General features: G+C 31.4%; 2 protein-coding genes across 2 annotated transcripts; one reads left to right on the forward strand and one right to left on the reverse strand.

The window, feature by feature from the left end:
* Positions 1-4,595: 4,595 nt before the first annotated feature.
* On the forward strand, positions 4,596-14,794 carry LOC102584439 (transcriptional regulator STERILE APETALA-like). Its single transcript, XM_006357629.2, has 3 exons — positions 4,596-4,781; positions 12,043-12,592; positions 14,128-14,794. The coding sequence occupies exons 1-3, from the start codon at positions 4,596-4,598 to the stop codon at positions 14,709-14,711; spliced, it is 1,320 nt and encodes a 439-aa protein (XP_006357691.1). The 3' UTR covers positions 14,712-14,794.
* Positions 14,795-15,765: 971 nt separating this feature from the next.
* On the reverse strand, positions 15,766-21,345 carry LOC102594145 (glucose-6-phosphate 1-dehydrogenase, chloroplastic-like). Its single transcript, NM_001288109.1, is given in 10 exon segments — positions 15,766-16,299; positions 17,089-17,289; positions 17,386-17,615; positions 17,747-17,867; positions 17,953-18,102; positions 18,191-18,396; positions 19,875-19,989; positions 20,082-20,176; positions 20,323-20,459; positions 21,077-21,345. Coding segments are annotated over 10 exon segments (1,734 nt in total). The 5' UTR covers positions 21,306-21,345; the 3' UTR covers positions 15,766-16,049.
* Positions 21,346-21,779: the final 434 nt, after the last annotated feature.

Here is a 21,779-nt window from a genome sequence, read left to right on the forward strand (position 1 = left end):
AATAATTAAAAATTAGAGTTGTATCCGGCCATACTTATAAGTTGAGATGTCAAAAAGGGTCGGCCTAGCCCACCCGACCCAAGCCTCGCTGGCCAAAGAATTTGATGGGTTAGGGCGGGACGACCCTTCATTTATGAGGGACTGAAAATACTCAACCCCACCCAACCCTAGAAGTGCCGAGGGCTGGGGCGGGCTAGCCCTTCTTTTTTAGTTTTTCATTTTTTTTCTTTCAAACTTAAAATTCTATAACATCAAGAAAATGAGAAAATTTTCAAATCAAATATGGCAAACAATGGTGTTTTTTCACTAACACTAGCAAAAAATTTAGTGTGATTAGCATGTATCTATGATACTAGATACGCGAAATACATGTATCTATGTGATGCATCCCAAATATGCGAGTGAGATAAGAGAGTGACGAGCGAGACGAGAGGGAGGCTAGGGTTCGAGATTTGCCTATGTTTCCTAGATACATGTGAATCCACTCGGATAGTGTATGTAGAACAAATTAACCTAATTTTGAGTCCATGTATTTCGAGATATATGTATCTAGTGTGATGCATCCCAAATATACGAGCGAGATAAGAGAGTGGCGAGCGAGACGAGAGGGAGGCGAGGGTGCGAGATTTGTCTATGTTTCCTAGATACATGTGAATTTACTTGGATAGTGTATGTACAACAAATTAACCTAATTTTGAGTTCATGTATCCCGAGATACATGTATCTAGATGTAGCAAAATCTGGTAAGATTTGTAATATTACAACATGAAATGCATTTAAGTGATTAGCTCATATACTAGGAGATTGTTGTAAGTTGCCCTTAAATAAATAGTTTGGCCTATGGGTCGACCCCGACCCTGCCTCGATCAAGCCTCAAGGGTCAAGGACTTATATGAGTTGGGCTTATAAGCCCTAGTATTAAATGAGTTTGAAAAATCATATCTCAACCCTACCCCAATAAGAGGTTGGGTTGGGCCGGCCCATGGGCTAAACCCATTTTGATGGCTCTACTTATAAGTTGTTTTGTGATTTTTTGTGAGAATTAGGAGTGAAGAGACACGAAACCAGCTTTTTTTATATTTTTCAAATTCATGAAAATCAAGTTCAAAATTCAACTTCAAGTTGAATTTAATTATTGATATTTTGAATTTTAATTCAATAGGTAGAGCTGTCAAAATGGGTTTGGCCTGCTAGGCCGGCCCAACCCAACCCTTGAATTAAATGGGGTTGGGCTCAATTTTTTCAGCCCATTTAGGAACGAGGCTTTTTAGCCCATAGGGCCAACCCGCAAGCCTCAGAGGCCAGCCCGCGGGCTGTGAATTTTAAAAATATTTATTATATATATTTTAAGTAGTGTTTTACTTATTAAGATTTTGTCAATAAATATTTTTAAAGTATCAATATAAAGTCAAGACTATATTTTTTACATATCTTTTACACTTTAGGGTCATTAGTCCACTAAATTTTCTTATTAGCTCAAGTCCATTACTCCATCATAACTATGAATCTTTGACCTTTTTCACATTTGTTTTTATGCCTAATTTTTCACTTCTCCTTTATTGTCTTGTTTATGAAAATAGTGATCATGTAATGTTTTTTTGCTCGGATGAATCTTATGAATGTTGTATCTTGGCTATTATGTATTTGTTTTGTAAATATTCACTGAAGTATGTGTAATTCATGAATGAATTTATGTATGTATTGATGTCGTGTTCATCGGACATCAACGTTCGTATCCTTTCTAAGAGGAAAATGTTGTCCGTTTTTTGGTTGAAGGGCCAACCCGTCCCAACCCGTAGCCCGCTTAGGGCTGGATTGGACTGCTATTTTATAGGCCCTTTAATTAAAAGGATGTCTGTCCCAACCCATTTAACTCTCTAGCCCGTTAGAATTGGATTGTGTTGAGTTGGGTCAACCCATTTTGACAGCTCTATCAATAGGAAGGAAATATTCAACTTCAAGATAGTGTGCAATATAAGACCATTTGAACTTTAAGATGATCAGCCTTCTTAACTCAAAATTGAGTAAATTGGACTAAATTCAGCATAAGAAATGATGAACTTATTTTGTATTTTAGTTCACTCCAAATTGTGAATCTAACTACCTATAATAGCTAGCTAAATTATATGATTAAATTTCCACCAAACATGCTAATTTTGTCTGTTTCAGACTTTTTACATCTTTCCTTATTTTAAATCATGTAAGGAGATAATCAATTTTAATTTCTTAGGTCATTTACTCATCACAGTAGAAAGGGAGCATGCTTCACATTAATCATTTGTTTTTTTTGAATATTCATGTGGTGTCTTAAACCTAATAATCCGATTAATTTCAATGTACGCTTTGTGTAAAACTTATTTAAAGAGGAAGTGTTCTCAATCAATAATATTTTCAATCTTAAAATTCTTATTTCAAACTTCTGATCAAGGATGGAGAGATCAAAGATGTAATGATCCATCTCACTATGTCCCTTACGGATCATTTGGTTGTTTGTTAGAGTTATGCAATATGAATAATTATTTACATATTACCTTTTACAACTTCGTTATAGTGATAATGTTTGTTTGTAAATTTCATGTTTGCTATATGCATGATATTAATGATTATCATAAAGTATTGTACAATATCTGAGTATGAATATAATGTTATAGAAAGGTAATTGTCTTAAAAAAAATATTGTTATAATGGATGTCACTGACATTATATGTAGGTAGAATGTTGTTATTGAAATATAAAAAAATATCTATGAAAATTTGATTTTGGAGAAAATCAAGCTGTCAGAGAGAAATATTATTATAACGAGTGACATGTTATAATGAGTTTTGATTGTATAACTTAATATCTAATGGGTATGTTGAATTTTATACAAAGCAACTAAAAAGCTACTCCTTGCATTTCTATTTGTTTGTCATACTTTACTTTTTATTCTATTTTTTTAAAAGAATGATTTTTTTTTCAACACTTTAATTCTAATTTTCTACGTGACATATTTAAGATTACAAGATTAAAAAATATTTTAGTACATTCAACATATTTTTAGTTTATGTCTACAAAATTTAAAAGTCTTCTTTATTTTCTTAAACATCATTCCAAGTCAAAAACCAACCAAACTAATTGAGACAAAGAAAGTAGTAAACATGATATAAGCTATACTAGTTTTCCTTCACAAGAGACAATTCAGTCTATGTATATTTGATATACATCGTATTCAACATTATATATAGGATGTATAACTAATTAAACATAACAAATCATGAATTAATAATACTTCTCTATATATCTAAATAAAACTTTAACTTTAAATTAATCTAATTTTATATTATACTTTTATATCGTATGTTCAATGGGGCCTTTTTTTGTGAGTATACACGGTTGGTAAGCAATAAAATAGAGGAAAAAGAACCGAAAGAAAACGGTTTTTCCAATGGTACAACATGTAAAGAAAAAAGAGTTGTCCCACTTGCAATTCCAAACATGTCAAATAACAAGTACACAACACTTGAAGAGCAAATAAACAAAGTACAGAATCGATTTGAAGCAAAACTAATTAAAGGTATTCCATTTTTCAAAAAGGAAAAAAATTGAAGACCAAATTATGTCGGTTGGTAGCCGGTAAGAGTTCTACAGGTATTAATAATATATATGAATTAGTTATAAGAGAATTTATGTACTCCTTCTGTCCCATTTTATGTGAGGTAATTTGGCTCGATGCGGAGTTTAAAAAAGAAAGAAAGATTTTTAAAACTTGTGGTCCAAAATGAATTATAGAAATTTGTGTGACTGTAAATCATTTCATTAAAGGTAAAATACATATTTTATAGTCAAATTGTTACTTAATATAAAAATATGTCATTCTTTTCGGGACTGATTAAAAAGGAAAGTAAGTCACATAAATTGGGACAGAGGGAGTATTAATTATGAAAGCATTAGTTATACATGTTTTGACATAAAATAATGCTTCATCCGTTTAAAAAAAATGAACTAGTTTGATTTGACATAAAGTTTAAAAAAATAAATAAAAAATTCAATTTTATCGTCATAAATTAAAGTTATGTCAAATGTTACAATCCTAAACATGTCACGTCGAATACTGAAATTAAAATACTGTAAGGGGTCATTCTTTTTTATAAAAACGAAGGAGTAATACACAGATTCTATCGTAACTTATACTACATGTATTGAGTATGTGGGTTTTTAAATTTGTCAACCAAACATCGTACTAATTTATACATGAATAATTTATCTTTTATCTACCTACCAAATATTATATATAAATAATTTGTTTCTTATCGAACTGCGAATCAAGTCACTGGATAAATAAAGGACATGTCAAAAACCACCTGAAAAGGTTCATGTAGAATGGAATAAATCAATACAACATTGTTCTCTTCTCATCTTCTTGTGAATGTGGTCCGAACCATGTTCTCCCTTCAAATTCTTCTTTGCGACTTTTTATAATCGCAATTGATTACTATAGGGTTCAGAGTTCAGGGTTCAGGAGTAGAACCTTGTGTACCAGTTTGACTTTCATTTCCAAATTATAATAAGAGGCTTAGTATCAAAATATAATTTTGATCATACTACTCGATCTCATCATGTCATCTTCAGAAGAAGTTGGAGGAGGAGGAGGAGGAGGACGGAGACGTCAACGTAGAGGTGGAGGAAATAATGGTGTTTGGCCGGAGCCATTCTTGGAGGCATTGGCTACACAAATGGCTATTAATGCTTCTAGTTCCATTAATCGTCTTGCTGCTGCTCAAGCACTCTCAAATCTTTTTCAGGTACACATACCTTGAATCGCGCTAGTAATATCTAATCCTCGTTTTCCCTGTCTGGTGTGGTCTTCCATTGTCCATATGATATTTTTAGAATTTAATATATTATCGATATAATAATAATAATAATAATTATAGCTACTCCATATAATTGTATACTTAATAAGTTGTATATAACATGACATGAATTACTAGTATTTATATTACACATGAATTCAGAATTTAAAATTTATCTAAATCGATATCGAATATTGTAACTCGGCCCTTGAGTTGTGAATTAAGCTAAGGTACATTATTATGAAATTAATAATGGGGTTTTGAGTAATGGGTCAGGCGTAATCATGTATGTTTGTATTAGAGATAATATAATGATTTTGTAAGATAATGAGTATTATATAGTTTGGTCAAATGGAACCCGTGATCAATAAATAAATATATAGGTGTAGGTATAGATTATAGATTATAGTATAGTATATAAAAAATATTAGAGATAAAATTGCATTAAATAATATTTCTGAAAAAGTATGATCAGTGCATATAAATGAAATGTTGAAAGTAACCTGTTATGACTGGCATTAGGATGACGAATTTTAGCAGCAGAAAAAAAGTCTTTTGAGGAACTCTATTAGCTAGCTGTACTTGTACATCAGAAACTACGCTGTCTAATTAGCCCACCAACATATATCTCTCTTCTTTCTCTTTTTTTTTCCATCCGCATATTGTATTTATATTGGAATCTGACTAAATTTAAATTTACATTGGGAAGTTTCATATCGAAGGGTAAAACACTATCTAACAAAGGTGATTTTGTACCAAGTGGACTCGAACCCAAAATGAATATTTATCACTCCACCACAATTCTTGTTGGTCAAAAACATATATCTCTTATTGCTTCATCGACTCCCTAAAATATCATTCCCTTAGTCTCAATTTACGTGATACCATTTGACTTGACACAAAATTAAAAAATAAAATAAAAATGACTTTTAAAATTTATGATTTAAAACGTTATTTGATCATTTATCTGACTATAAATCATATCATTATGAATAAATACATAATTTTTAAGTTTAATTATATATTTGCAAGGAACCCTATTTTCAATAATAAAAAGATGACAGTATTTTTAAGACAGATATATCACATAAATTAGAATAAAAGAAATACTATTATATTTATATTGAATTTTAAAAAAATAATACATAACATAAATTCACATCTAATAAAATTATTTGATAATAATCGGTCGCTAAAAAGAATGAGACACAAACTTTGTTGTCTAAGGCGACCAACGTATATTCCTATTTTTTAAATAGTGATGATATACTCTTCTTGCTCAATTTATGTGTTTTTATTTGGATTTCAAATTTTACATATTTAAAAACTAGTACATCAAAAGTAATAAGTCACGATAATCAACAATTCAAAATATTTAAAAAATATATAAAAAAATGAATATCAATAAATAAATTGAAATGAAAATTTTTTTACGTTCGCAAATCGATATTTCAAAAGAGTCTTGACCTAAGGTTTGTCTATTCTTTGGACAGTCGTTTTCTAGGATTTTGTTGCATCTATGCCAAAAAAGTTCTTTTGGTTAAAATTTGAATTCCTTTCCTTTTCATTGCATGATCCTTTTTAAGCTCTAGATATTAGAAATCCCCACAACTTTTTTGACTGAACTTTCTAAAGATATACATAATATATATATATATATATATATATCACTCCATTATTAAATGCACTTTTTTTTATTTGCCCATATATAACACTAGCTTGTACTCCTATATATTACTCTAAAAAGATGTCGAAGGAGACCGTTGAGTCCTCCTTTTTATTGACATCATTACTAATAAGTACAAATTTAACTTTGTATACTTGGTTAAAGGCGTGGATTAAAAATATTTATATGTAATTAACTAAATATGTGACTTGTCTTTTTCGGTAATATAGATACATGTGATAAGATGAGATATTTTACGATAAATTTATATTATTAATCAAATTAGTAATCTTAGATATCCCATCTTATCCAATATAAAACTTGAGATTATTTTATCTCACCTTTCAAATAGAATAATCTCGAAATAATTTAAACTCCATATGAAACAGGCTGATGATATATATGGCTTTTCATGAGTATTATCCATTGGGTAATATCATATGTTTTCTGGGTATTATTCTCTATTTGGTAGGTAGCTTAAGGGGAAAAATAAATAATAGAGGTTACTTTTTTTCAGAATTTACCTACCAAATCTAAGCATTATATAGGGAAACATACGTAAATATAACATAATGAAGAAAATATTTATCATTTATAGTAATAATTTTTTTTTCACTTGATCATCTTTAATATATTTATAATATAGTTTTAATGCATATTATAGAGAACAATTTATAAATCACATATAATACAAATTTTATTGATGGATAATACATTTTTTAAACATTTTAATATAATGTGTTAATTTCTTACCGAACAAGCATAATACATTTAAAAACAATTATAAATATTACATACATAATTCACTTTTAATATATATTGCAGATTTAACATAGTATTGCTATAAATGATAATAAATATAAATTATTGCTAAAATCAGTAATTATTTATTAAAATGTATTGTATACTCTTGATTCATTTTGTAATTATGATAGAGTAATTATTTGAGTATTTTGTTTTTTTTGTGAATAATAGGGCATTAATTGTTTATTGGTTGGTTTCCAATGAAAACTGTTACTATCAGATCTGTTTTTCATATGTAGTATGGCATAGTATGAATTGAAATGAAGAGCTTGTTACAGATTCTTTATTTGTATACTTGTCAGTACAGCTAATTAACAATATATAATAATAATAATAATAATTCTCTGTGATAAACTTGTATAGCACAAGTAAATTAAAGGTCCCTTTTATTTAATAGGAAAGAGTTGCTCGAATAATAAAGATCCTGAATTTTTAGAAAATGAAGTCCCTTTTTATTGTATTTTGAAGGGTTAAATCATTTGATATTCAGAATTCCTAAATTTGATTTGATTGATTCAAACTCATACAATATACTTAATTAAGGATTAAGGGATTGATATCCATTATTTTAAAAAAAAACTCGAAATAACATATGTCTTCATTTTATTTATCGTCAGTCATGTCAATGTCAAGTGTAATATACATACTTTGACAGTTTGAATTGTAGTTAAACAAGTGTTAAACTGATTCACTTGAGCCCTAATACATGTCTACAAGTGTTTAATAGGTACACGACTTAATTGAAATATACACGTAAAGAATCATGTTAACTTCAAGTGTATTTATATTTATTCCGACTATATATTAAGTGAAATTAATTTATTAAAAAAGGCAAGCATGTCTTGCGCATTCCTTGTGTCATGTGTAAAATAAGTCTTTCCAGTTGTCAATTTCTGCCCCCTCTTCCTCCAACCTTATCCATATATGATACAGTAATAATTATAACAATAATACTAGAATAAATACTTGTATATCTTATAATATCCTTTCACTATTAAAAATTACTACACTATTTTTATTGAAATTTCTTAGAAAAAATAATAATAATATTTTCATACGAAATATTAGAAAGCTTTTCAATATTTCAATAAGTATGTATGTTTCAAATGGAATATATATTTTATAACACAAATTTCTTATTAATAATAAATATATCCTCTTTCTTTAACAAGAAACATGATCTTCTTTCTCCTTGTCAAAATAGTACAATTACTTTTCTTTCATATTATAGGCCTGATTAATTTCAATTTGTAAAAGATAAATTGATAATTAAACATATATATTAACTTTCTTTATCAAAAGCTTATCTGTAGTTATAGTTCTATTCTTAGAATTCTTAATTTTTAATTAAGAGTAAAGAGACTTTAACTAAATTCAAGTAAGGATAAATCTATCATTGAAGTTCCAGGATCATAGAACTCAATAATTTTTGTTTAAGTTTCTTATTTGTTTTTAAAATATATAAAGTATATATTACTAAAAATAATAAATTTAAAATTTTGAATTGCCAGTGATGGGAGTTGAGTGTATTTTAAAAGCTGAAGGAGTGTGGAGAGACAGTAACCTTTTCTTGGAAATGAAAGAGAAAAAAAGGAGATGTGTCTATTCATCTTATATCATGAATATATATATATATTTTGTAGTATTAGTATTTTCAAAAATTATTTAGACATAAAATTGTCAGAAGTTTGAAATTCAGAAAACTTCAAAAACTGTTTTTTTTGGTTGAAAAATACAAAAACTTTCGTATTGATGATTAATGAGATTACTGAATTCCTTGTATGATTCAGACATTTTTCCTTCCTTAGAGCTAGTTAGATTGAGTTAGTCGCAAATTCTAATTTTACATCGCAAAAATCTAATTTTACATGGTAATAGAGCATGATTCATCTCACTCAATATTGAGCTTTCGAACTTAAAATTATCCACGCACTAAGAGCTCGTTTGGACAGACTTAAAAAGGTAGCTTTTAAGTCGAAAATAAAAAATCAAACTGAAATGACTTTTAAGTCAAAAAATAAAAGGTAGTGGAGACCTAATTTTGGTTTTTGACTTATTTTAAGCCATTTTTTACCTTATCATACACTTTTCAACTTATTTTAAATTATTTTTTATATTTATCAAACACTTTCAAAAGTAAAAAATTGACCTAAAAGTAGGTTTAATAAACTTTTAAGTCAATTCAAACACCATCTAAATAATACGCATTAGGCGTGAGGTAGGGTGTTGAAAGAATGACAAAAAGTGTTAGTGAGATGACAAAACTTGAACAGTCTTTTTCCTTAGAGCTAACTTTTGAGTTATGAATTAAACTCAAAACTTAATGAAATTATTTAAAGTCACACAAATATTTATAACTTATTTTAAATCAAAAATCTTAAAAATCTTTTTTTCTTTCTGAAATTTTGTATTAAATCAAACTAATTAACTCATATAAATTGAAACTGAGAAAGTATTTAATTTCACAATACTTATCACTGACATGAGAGGTGATGGAGTTGTTATCTTCTTGGTTTCTTCCTCCTTGATATTGATAGTAGCTAGGTATGATGAGTACCTAATTACTAGTAATAAATAGCCTACTATTTTCCTACTCTTTTTTATCTTCTGACTATCACTGCATGCCTTTCCTTTTATTCTAATCATGCAATAAGTTTACAACTATTTTTCTTCTTACAAGATACCTTTTCTTCAAATAGCACTCATTTTTTATATTCCTTTTCTTCCAATTAAAAGGAATGACAGTTCAATATTACTACAAAATAACTAACTGTAAATTAGACTTCTTATAAGTTTTAATTACTCGCTCCATTTTAAGAAAAAATGATTTTTTTTAATTTTATAAAATATTATAATTTCAGTTTTTTTCACGTTGCATGTTTCAAATAACAAGATTAAAAAATATTTTGATACATTTGACATAACTTTAATTTAGAATGAGCAGATTGAAAAGATTTATTTACCTTTTAAAATTTCGTGTCAAGTTGAACTAGGTCATTCTTTTTAAAATAAACGAAATAATATTGTTTTGATTACACACATGGTATGGGCATATCACGTGAAGGAATATATCGTTTCCCATGTGTTGGGGCGTGCCTGCCATGAGGGGCTGTTTTGTACTTTCCCTAACCTTCTTCTAAGCTAATATGTTTCGTTTTAGTTTACGTAATGTAGTTTGATTTGATCTAAAGTTTAATAAAGATAGACTTTTGAAATTGTGATTTAGAATAAGTTATACATATTTTACATTTATGTTTTTCAATTTTAGATGTGCACAAGTACACTTAAATTTATACGAAGTTAAATAAATAGACACACATGTCCTACGTAGCATCTTACATGATAATTTATGTCCTCCGTGTATTGTGCTACATAAGATTCATGTGTCTACTTGTTCAACATTTTCAAATTTTAAATGTTTACTTGTGTACACTAAAAGTTTGAGGGCATAAATGTAAAACGAGACCAAATTAAAAGGCACATTTATGTATTATATCATTTATGTGACTCTAAATTAAATGTTTTCACTAAAGTATATTCAACAATTTGAATTTAAATTATTACTATTAGATATATAAATATATCGTTCTTTTTAAAACTGACTAAAAAATGGATCATATAATTTGAGCCAAAAGTGTACGATATTTAATTTGAGTAATGAATTTATTGACATTTTAAACTTATAAACTTCAAATATATGAAATTCTCCTCTAGTTTCACTTCTTCAAACAGTGGCATTACCTATCTAAAATTCTGACTACGCCATTATTACTTCCACAAATATTAACCTTATCTTAACTTGAGACATGATTTATCTCAACATGAATTAGCATCATGTCTTTTTCTAGCTGTGACCCTGCATGCATGCATGCCTCTCTGCTTGAAAACGCTTGGATTTTGAAAACAAATTTTGGTTAAATTCTTTTTAATAATTTGAGATGGACATGCCATTAGCTACACTTTTTAGACTTCTCATTGTGTTGGTGTAGGTGCAATATATAGCTGATATTGATCTATACCTAGCTTTGTTATAGGTGACAAGTGCCAATTAATTAGTATGTACTCTCTCCTTCCATATTTACTTGTTCACTATATTAAATACAGATATTTAATTTTATTTATTCAACTTAGAAAATCAAAAGACAATTTATTATTTTATGCCTATTCTATGTTCATTAGAAAGTACTATTTACTTGAATGATATAATAAAACTAATATTTTGTTTATTGCTTAGGTATATATGTTTCACTATGTATTAGTTTATGTATGAAATGAAACAAAATATGGTAAAGAGAAGCCATGAAATACTTTTCATTATGTTTTAATTTATGTATCGTATTCGTACGTACTTTTTAAAATTGTAACAAAAATATTCCTCTGTCCCAATTTATATGATACATTTCATTTTTCAAAAGTCAAACATTTTAAGTTTGACATGGAGTTTGCGCATGAAATCTTCAACTTTTTGAATTAAATTTTATATATTTGTAAACTACGTAAAAAATATTGTAAGTCACAATAATTAACAATTCAAAATATTTAAAAGATATATAAAAAATTACCACCAAAGATAGAATTATTTGAATCTTGAAATTCGAAATAGAGGGAGTAGTTTATACAAGTTTAAACATCATAAACTTCAAAAGTTGTCTGACTTTTTTTAGTAAGGTATCATAAAATATTGTTACATTACGTATTATTTCATAACGTATTCTAATTTTGGTACACAATATTTTCCAGGTTTGTTCAACATGGAGAGCAGTGTCCCGGTCCGATCTTCTATGGCAAAACTTGAGCAACCGTATATGGAACCGCCGCCATCTTCTCCGTCCAACATGGCACGACGAATACGTATATTGGCACCGTACTTCCAATAATTTTCGTCACCGTAGATACGTATACCGTACTCTCCATTTTGTACCAGCAAACAACAACGACGATAACAACGATGGTCTCTCTTGTCGGCGTATCGCGGTATCCGATCGCCATTTAGCTGCCGGATTCTCCGATGGATCGGTTCAATTGTTTCATCTACCATCTAGGGCTCATTTGTCTACGTATCATCCGCAACAACGTGACCGGCTCGGCCGGTATTCTAGGGCTATTTCGGGAATTATTTTGTCGGATGAGAAACTTGTGTTTGCGTCATTGGATGGTGATATACATGTGGTGGTGATCGGTAGGGCGGATGCTGATCCGCCCCGCCGTGCACATTTAGGAGATGTGGTGAATGACGGCGCTTTGGTGGATTTCACCGGTCGTGACCGGTGGTGGGTTGGCCTTTATGCAGGTGATTTTTTTCATAACTTGCCTTGCTATGTTATTCCCTCCGTTTCACAAAGAATGACTTGGTTTGACTTGGCACGGAATTTAAATAAATAAAAAAGACTTTTGAATCTTGTGGTCCTAAATTAAAGTTATGTCAAATGTACAAAATTGCCCTTAATCTTGTGGTCTTAAACATGCCACGTGGAAAGCAAAAAGTAAAATGTTACCAAAAAAGGAAAGAGGTCATTCTTTTTTAAACTGACTAAAAAGGAAAGAAGGTCATTCTTTGTGAAACGGAAGGAGTATTTTTTTATCGTAATTTAACTTGACATAAAATTTAATAAATTGGACTAATAATGAAATAGTGTCTTATGTACGTCAGTTGCTAACAGTTGATTTTTGAATGTATTCAAATTAGAAAGGTTAATTGATTATTTATTATAAAATATTTAAAATGGAGTCGTTAGAGATAAACAGGTCAAATATATTGACCAACTAACTAATTACGAAAGAATGTCGGTTATTATGATGCCAAAAGTGTAACATAATAATTTGCTTTTGAGATTGGACGGGAAGATTTCTTAAAGGAGGCTTAATTTTTCCTTGACCAATGTTTTCTTTTTAGGAAAAAACAAAACAACAAAAGTATTTTAGTTTTTACTAATCCCACCACGCTATCTAGTTTGACTTCACATGGAGTTTAAGGAAGAAAAAACACCTTTAATATTTGTATTCTAAAATAGGTGATATATGTTTGTATGACTATAATTTCATTAGGGATAAAATGAGTATTGTAAGGTTGAATTGTTACTAATTATAGAAATATATTATTTATTTGAGATTGACTAAAAGAAAAGTAAATCGTATAAATTGGGACGAAGTATAATATATTGTGGGCCTTGAATAAAAATGATAAATTATCTATAATTTTTAAAGAACAAGTGAAAATAGATGTACAGTGAATAACTAAAAATGGGTGGAGGAATAGTTTAAGTAAAATAACCTTCTATTTATAGGAGATTTGTCTTTGTACTCTTAGAAAATAAGCTTTCTCAACCCGGCTTTTATAGTATTGGGGTCTAAGGATGAGTAAAAAAATTAAATTAAAGAAAATTAATATCTATGTAGGTGTCGCGTAGGAGTTACGTAGGATAATATATGGGGTTATATGGAACTTAATTAATAGTTCGAAAGGTAAATATGAACTCAACGTTGGATGGTAGAAGCAAATATAACAAAAAAATATAACGAAGATAAATATAACAATTTTCTAAGAGTAGAAAGTAAAATATGACCATTTTCCCATCCATCAAAGCAGAACTTTGAAGTTTATTAACTTTTTGAATGTAATTTAGTCAGCGTCTAACGTTAAATTAGTTGGGCTGAATTACTATAAAGAATAATTACCAATATTAATTTCTCATCATTACTCTACCATGATGATAATTGCTAAAATCAATTAGGATTTTCATAAATTACGATAATTTGTAGCGTGATCCAATTTTTATTATGTTTACTAAATTAAAATGTCTCCTTTACATTGGACAAATATTTCAGGTGTACCGGGTCGGGCATTTCACGTATGGAATAGTGAAACGGAGCAACTAATCTTCGCCGAAGGCGATTTAACCGATCCCGAGGCAGTAACCGGTTGGCACCTCCTAACCGAGTTAACCGACCTTGTGGGCCAGGTCCATGTCACATCCCGCGACACTGCTGTGGCATGTACCGGCCCACGACTCGTTGTTATAGACTTACATAACCAAGGGTTGATCCTCCAAGAAAGATCCTTCCAACAAGAGCTCATTGTAGGATCTTTCGACGCCACGAGCGACTCGCTCGTGGCGGTGGACGGACGGGGTGTTGCCACCGTCCGTCGGACTGAGGATTTGGATGAATCGTGTAGGTTTAACGTGCGAGGCACGTCGCGACGGGGGGTGGTTGGAAGCATGAATAGTAGTGGATATGGTGTAATGTGTGTGGGAGAGGTTATTAGGGTTTGGGAAGTAGAAAATGGAGTGTATCTTTATAGTTTAAGGGGAAGAATAGGGGAAGTAAATGCCATGCATGCAAATGAAAGGCATATAGTTGCTTGTTCTAGTGATGGTACAATTCATTTGTGGGATTTTGGGGCTCAATAATTAATTAATATGGGGATTAATTAATATTAATTAGGACATTGGAGTTTCCTAATTGGTAAAGTAGAAAACAATTAAACAAGGCTAATTAGGGTTTAATTAAGGACTTGTCTTTTTATGTAGGAATTAAACAATGATATGTAGGACTTGTTTCCTCTTTGTTTTTTGGCCATTTATGTCATGTTCATGTTTTAGCTTTTCAAAATTATTATAGATTAATTGTATCATTCAGTTTTTTTTCTTTCTTTACCCTCCCTAGGAGCTCCCACCCCTTTTGTTCCCTTGGTGACTCGAACTCGCAACCTTCGGGTTGGAAGTAAGGGGTGCTTACCATCCGAGCAACTCCCTCTCGTCTTAAAACTATAAGTTTCAAAAGTTATATAAACGAATAAATATTTTGACATATTTAAGATCATAGGTTTCTAATTTATTTTTTTCTATGTGAAGTAAAATTATGAAAACAAAGTGAAGTGGAGTCATGAGTAGTATATAATTAATATGTTGAATGTCAATTAAAAATGATAATTATACCTATGCTACAAACAGCCCGTGCAAAAATCACTGAACCCCAGGCATTTTCATTTGGCTGGCCCAAATAAGAGTTAAATTAGTGAGTTTGCAATATGTAATTATCTTATACTATCATGTTATACCAATTAAGAGTTTGTTTAGATGGGATTATAGTTTTCAATGTATAAGTTAGAATTGTTGACTTATTTTTTGTCTTTTAAACTTCAAAATAAGTGCTTAAGAGTACTTTTTATGTTACCCTAACAACTTATAAGCTTCTTCATCTGCCAAAAAAATAAAAAATAAAGAAAATAGAAAAACAATCAGAATACAACAATAACATAGCTAATGTAATCTCACAAGTGGCTAGAATCTGAAGAGAGTAAGATGTACACAAACTTTACCCCTACCTTTGTGGGGTACGTAGAGGTTTCCAGAGCCCCTCAGCTCAAAAGATCGAAGTGTAATAAAAGCCAAGACAAACAAGAAAATAACGACAACAAAAATATAGCAAGATAAACAAATCAAACGAAGTAAGAAGTAAAATTGAAGAGTAGGGTATATTATTAGTCATTAGCAAAATATAGCCCAGGATGTAACACAACAAGAAGAATAAAACATGAGTATTTTCTTAACAAAATAGACAAGCTAGCTATACAACAATTGCTGACAGCAGTTCCAAGTTGTCCATAATTTTTGCATTCTTGATGAGCTGAAACAGCAAGTAGATCAATTCCTATAAAACTAAATGAATATCAATTGTCCCCCTTTGTGAGGAAATTAGAGATTTCCTCCATTTCATAGTACTCCTCAAGAAGATCTCACATACAATCAATCATCACCAGATAGATCTCCCCAACGAACGTTGTGCTTTGCAGCTAGATAATGTGCTCCCACTGGCCCCCTACTTCCGTATGGATAAAGCTCTGGTGCAATCTTCTTCTCTTCCAGCTCCTTCAGCAACGGTGTAAATAGAGCCCATGCAGCATCAAGTTCATCGCTTCTTATGAACAATCTTCGCTCTCCTTCTATTGCATCTAACAAAAGCCGCTCATATGCATCTGGTATTTCACCTCGATACCTTCACAAAAAACGACCCATAGAAGTCAATGTAAATGTTTATCATGATCGTGTTAATCATAAATTAGTCAGTCAGATAAGTCATCCATCATACATAACGTTAGTAAGCGAGGTAGATTAAATTCTTAATCCTGGCAATTCTTCTATAAACTAATAATGTCCACTGTCCATGCTTTCTAATTTACATAAGGAGAAGTGTCAGCTTCATAGTTCTTAAATATCCCAGTGAAAGAACAGCGAGAAACATGTTATTAATAATATTCCTCTGGCTCTATATCAGATAATGCGGTGAAAATTATATTTGTGGTGCTACACCAGATGTATGTCATCCATTCCTGAAAGCATCCTAGCCGTAGAACAAACAAGGGCAATGGTGAACTACAAGAAAACTTTTGCTGTCATAGGGTGTATTCGGTACGAAGGAAAACGTTTTCTTGGGAAAAAAAGTTGGTTTCTCACTTATTTTCTAGGGCTCAGCTAAGTACGCAAGAAAACACTATACCAAAAACATTTATATAAAATCTAGCAAAACAGGGGTGGGAAGTGGGGTTCGGGAGTGGCGCAGGGTGGGATGATCAAGGGGTGGGAGTTAGGATCTTGGAAAGGAGACAATGAACTTGGAATATCATTTATGGAACTTGTTTTCTCTACTTCTATTAGGGAAGTCATTTTTCTTATTTTTAAGGAACTTGTTTTCTAGAGAAAATGTTTTGAAACCAAACATGGAAAAATCCATTACCGAACACACCCATAAACTGTTACTAACTCTAGTTCAGCAGGAGTCTCTTACTTTGCTTTATAAAGAAGATTAAGGTCACTCCGGTCAAGTCTCATCCCAAGACCAGGGACCTTGTTGTTAATTTTCAGATATATGGCTTCATCAGGTTGTAGGCGCAGAACTAGCTCATTGGTTGCTTTATCCATGTCAGTTCCAAAGTTCCTTTTGTACAAATTTCCGGGAACATGTCTGAACTGGACCCTGATCTCTGCCCTGCAGTTTTAGTATAACAAAATCTCCAATCATTTTATGTGCAATCAGGATATATACCTGAAAATATCATTATGGAGAAAACGACAATCCACCAACCTCTTCGTATGGAGAGCTTTTCCTGCTTTCATGAGGAAAGGAACCCCGTCCCAACGTGCATTATCAATGAAGAGTGCAGCAGCAGAAAATGTTGGAGTGATACTGCCATTTGGCACAGTTGGATCATCTGTGTAAGCTGGATATGATTTAGCACCATTGCTATGACCCTTATACTGTCCAAGAACAACATCTTCAAGTTGCAATGGCCTCATTGACCTTAAAACTTTAACCTGAATCACATAGACAGACTCGAATTATGGACCATGTTTTAATATATTTTCTCTATTTTTAATCATATTGTCTTGGAGGATTTAAGTAATGCAGGATTTATGAGAATAATTTGTGGCATAAATGTGCATACCTTCTCATTTCTGATGTCCTCAGCATCCAAGCTGACAGGTGTTTCCATAGCAAACAATGCTAATATTTGAAGGAGATGATTTTGCATAATATCACGGATGATGCCGTAGTGGTCAAAGTACCTGAGACAAAAGAGCAGCAAGTTTGAGATCCAACTCCAACAGAATACTACTTTTTAAGTATCAGCGGCAGAGTAATGAGCCTCACCCTCCTCGTCCCTCGGTACCAAAATCTTCGGAAAATATAAATTGGACATTGCGGATGTAGTTTCTGGACCAAAGAGGCTCAAAGACAAGATTCGAGAACCGAAGAACTGAGAGATTCTCAACAAGTTCCTTTCCCAAGTAATGGTCAATTCTGAGAAGAAAAAAAAAACTAGCATAAGAAAACTTCAACCCATGTTATATCCACAAGGTAACTGGCAAAGAAATGCAGTTAATCTAACCGGAAAATTTGCTCCTCAGTTAGGTACTTCTTTAGGGATCTGGTCAGCTCACTAGATGATTCTAAATCACGACCAAATGGTTTCTCAACAATGACCCTTGTCCACCCACTTGTTGAAGAAGCTTTAAGACTTGCACATCGCACCACATCCACGAATATATTTGGAGGTATTGATAAGTAAAACAACCTATTAGAAACCCTACAACCCTAGAATGTAATCATATGATCAGCACTCACAATTAGCTTTTTATCATTCATCAGTAACAGTTTAGGATTATTAAGTAAAGAACAGTAAAATGTGGCATAAACTGCATCAAACAGAGACTAACTTTTACCCCTCAAACCCCAAAGAAACGATAAGTATAACATGTATACTTGGGGTTCTTTTTTTTTGGTCTATCATTTCATCTAAATTAAGAAGCTAGGTAGTTGTTCATAAAATTATAATTAGACAAATACATTATCCTGCCAAACTTTTAAGATTTACAGTCCATAATGAAGTATAAGTAACACATAACCAGCTCTTCGCTTCTCTATGTATGCTTCAAGAGAAGTGCGTACATGTAATGACATAATGTGCAAAAGCTATGAACAACGAATTCTTAAGTACACCATCACAACAGTAAACAAAGTGAGAGAATTCTTATTTATCATCTTACATATGCAAATGGTGTAACTTTTACTAATAGTTGATTAGCACATTGAACTAAGAGAAGTTGTGTAAGTTCCCCTGTAACTCTCTTGTCACTTCTTTAGATGGAAAAACTAATAGGAGTCTCATTCTGGGAAATTCTGGATTCTTCAGCTTAAAAGTATTGTAGGGGTTAATCAAAGTAGGATCAGTCAACCAAGGAAAGTAAGGTCTGAATTTCTTATGTCGTACATATGTAGGTATATTATATGCATATTTCCCTAGTAAGGATTTTTACATATTTCCCATAGTTCAGACTTTTCCGAAGTTCGAAAAAAAATTCATCCTAGTTTTCCTCCAAAATCAAATTTTGTATTAAGGGAGAGAATGCATCAATTCTTGTCCCAGATGGAGCTTTCACTTGATCCATGTATTTTCAGTCATCTGCAATCTCCTACTTAATTGACTAGCATCAAACCATTAAGAATCCTTCATATAATCATCTTACATTGAGACACTATGTCATCATAAATCTTATTCGGGCTTACGCTATAACATCATTGCAGAGTGATATCTATGTCAACCTGACCATCTTTACCTGAAAGGCTTTTTAACTCAAACTTCACGGCACAAGATAATCTCTCCGAATATCTTGCCAAAAATATTTTAAACATCAGAGAAACCACTAATGTCGCATCATGCCTATAATATGTTCCATCTCTTATCTGAGAATTATGTACCTTACTCCTTGGAGCAACAGGAAGTTGCCTTCAAGGTATGAGAAAAATATTAAACTAATAAAGATGATTGGTTACTGATACAGCTAAGAAGATGACATCTAATAAACTGCTATAGTTTCTTGTAGACATGCAAAAATGGACTGCAGACAGTGTACAGGCTTCCACATAAAGTTATCTCATTAATATTTCCATAACTTTACCACCCCGAGTTTTTGGAAGTTCTTATGAGAAGTGTCACGCATATGCTCATTCAGGTAGATATGTTTCCGTCAATGCTTAGCAATGGGTAGAAATAAGTACAGCACATGCATTACCTCCTTTTCCTTTAATTTGTAATCCAGTTCTGCAAAATCATCCTCAGAATTGTACTGACCCGAATGATAAAAGCATCTTTCCAGAAAATGCTCCATTTTGGCATCGCAATTCTCTCTGCAAATCCTCATTCACATGGATTCCATCAGCTCCAAAACTATAAACATGAAAATATTGCATGTTAAAAGTAATTTCACATAATGACATACCTCTTATCAATTCGACAAGTTAAGGTTGTACTGATCATATTTCTCAGCTCTTCATCACTCAATTTTGTTCGTGAGTAGCCAAAAACTACAAAATTCTGAAATGTACAAACAAAGACACATCATGAGCTACTGCTGAATCTTCCAGGATGGTTAAAATGTGTCTGCAAATTAACCTAAGCTCAAGTTGTTTTTGAGCATGATTAGTAGATAACAATATACAGTTAGAGATATGAAATTTAACCTCAGGCAGACAATCTTCGTAGAAAAGAGCAAATAAAGCTGGAAAAATCTTCTTCTTGGCTAGGTCACCTGAAGCTCCAATAACAGTTATGCTGACAGTGGTATCTCCACTTCCTAACTCTGTCAAAGGCACTTGTACTGGCATTGATTTTGAAGCCGAACATATATACATACACGTCAGATAAAGAGATAGAAGCAGAAAAAGATGTAAAGAACAAACTGCAGTTCGTGGATGGATGTGAACTATCATCTAGAACTAAAATTTCAGTATCATCCATTATAATCTACAATCAAAAAGCAAAAGAACACCTACAAGAGGTTTCAAAAACCTCAAAAAAGATCTTTTACTACAATTCTACAAAGATCATGACTGTTTTTTTTCTCTTTAATTTATGGATCCAATTCAAATGGTAAGGAAGTTAGCTTGTGGGATAATTTAGTACAGTACATAACTCAGTTTGAAATTTGAATACATCCACTAATTTTGAACTAAATTCGAACTGTTTCTATTCCAAGACTAGCACCTTTACCAGCATATCAAGACAAGAATTCCAGCTATGGGTACAGGGCAAGTTAAGTATCAAAAGTAAGTGAACCTACAAAACCATAGTATACCAAATTACACAATCAAATATGATAAGCAATACATCAATCACTTGGAAGACACTTGTAACACCATTAGAAAAGAATGTAAAACTGAGCATGAAAAATGTTAAAGATTACATTTTTTTTCTTCAAATGAAGAACAAACTCACCATCTTGCACAGACACAGCATTAAGTGGAAACCCATTTGAGGAAAAGACTTCAAAATGCTTTCTTGGTTGGATTCTTGAGTAAATTCCAGATACCCAATTGAGGGGTTGGGTTCTAAATGGTAAAAAGTTAAACTTTTTGCAGAAATATGGTGTCCCATTATGGAAAGTTGATGGAGAAGTTGCAGCTGAAGATGAAGAACAAGGGTTCAATCTCAATTGCACACCCATACAGACAGAGAAATGCCTTTTTTCAAGAATGAGTTTTCTTGATGAATTTTTTTAATTTTTTTTTTTTTTAAAAAAAAGATGAGTTTATCTGTTGTTGAGGATATTATTGGATACTGACAGATTCTGTCTATTGAAAATCTTTGATAAATTATCAAGGAAAAAATTGACTGCTGTCCCTTAAGTTTGTTGAAAAGCTAATAAGTGAAGTCCACCTTTTCAAATACCTCATCTTTTATATGAGGTCCATATTTTTCCCTCACAAGTCCATTATTTGTCATTAAATTTTAATAATTCACTCGATCATATGTTAGTTGATCATTTTTCTAAAAGTAATTATTCTATACTTTCTTTGTTCATTTTTACTTGTTTAATTTTGACATTTTACTTGTTCCTTTTTACTTATCATTTTTTATAAAAAGAAAAAATATTTTTTTTAATCTATTATACACTCAATTTATTTAGAGAGTTAATGTT

Source organism: Solanum tuberosum, unplaced genomic scaffold (genome assembly GCF_000226075.1).
Source record: "Solanum tuberosum cultivar DM 1-3 516 R44 unplaced genomic scaffold, SolTub_3.0 scf00251, whole genome shotgun sequence".
Lineage (NCBI taxonomy): Eukaryota > Viridiplantae > Streptophyta > Magnoliopsida > Solanales > Solanaceae > Solanum > Solanum tuberosum.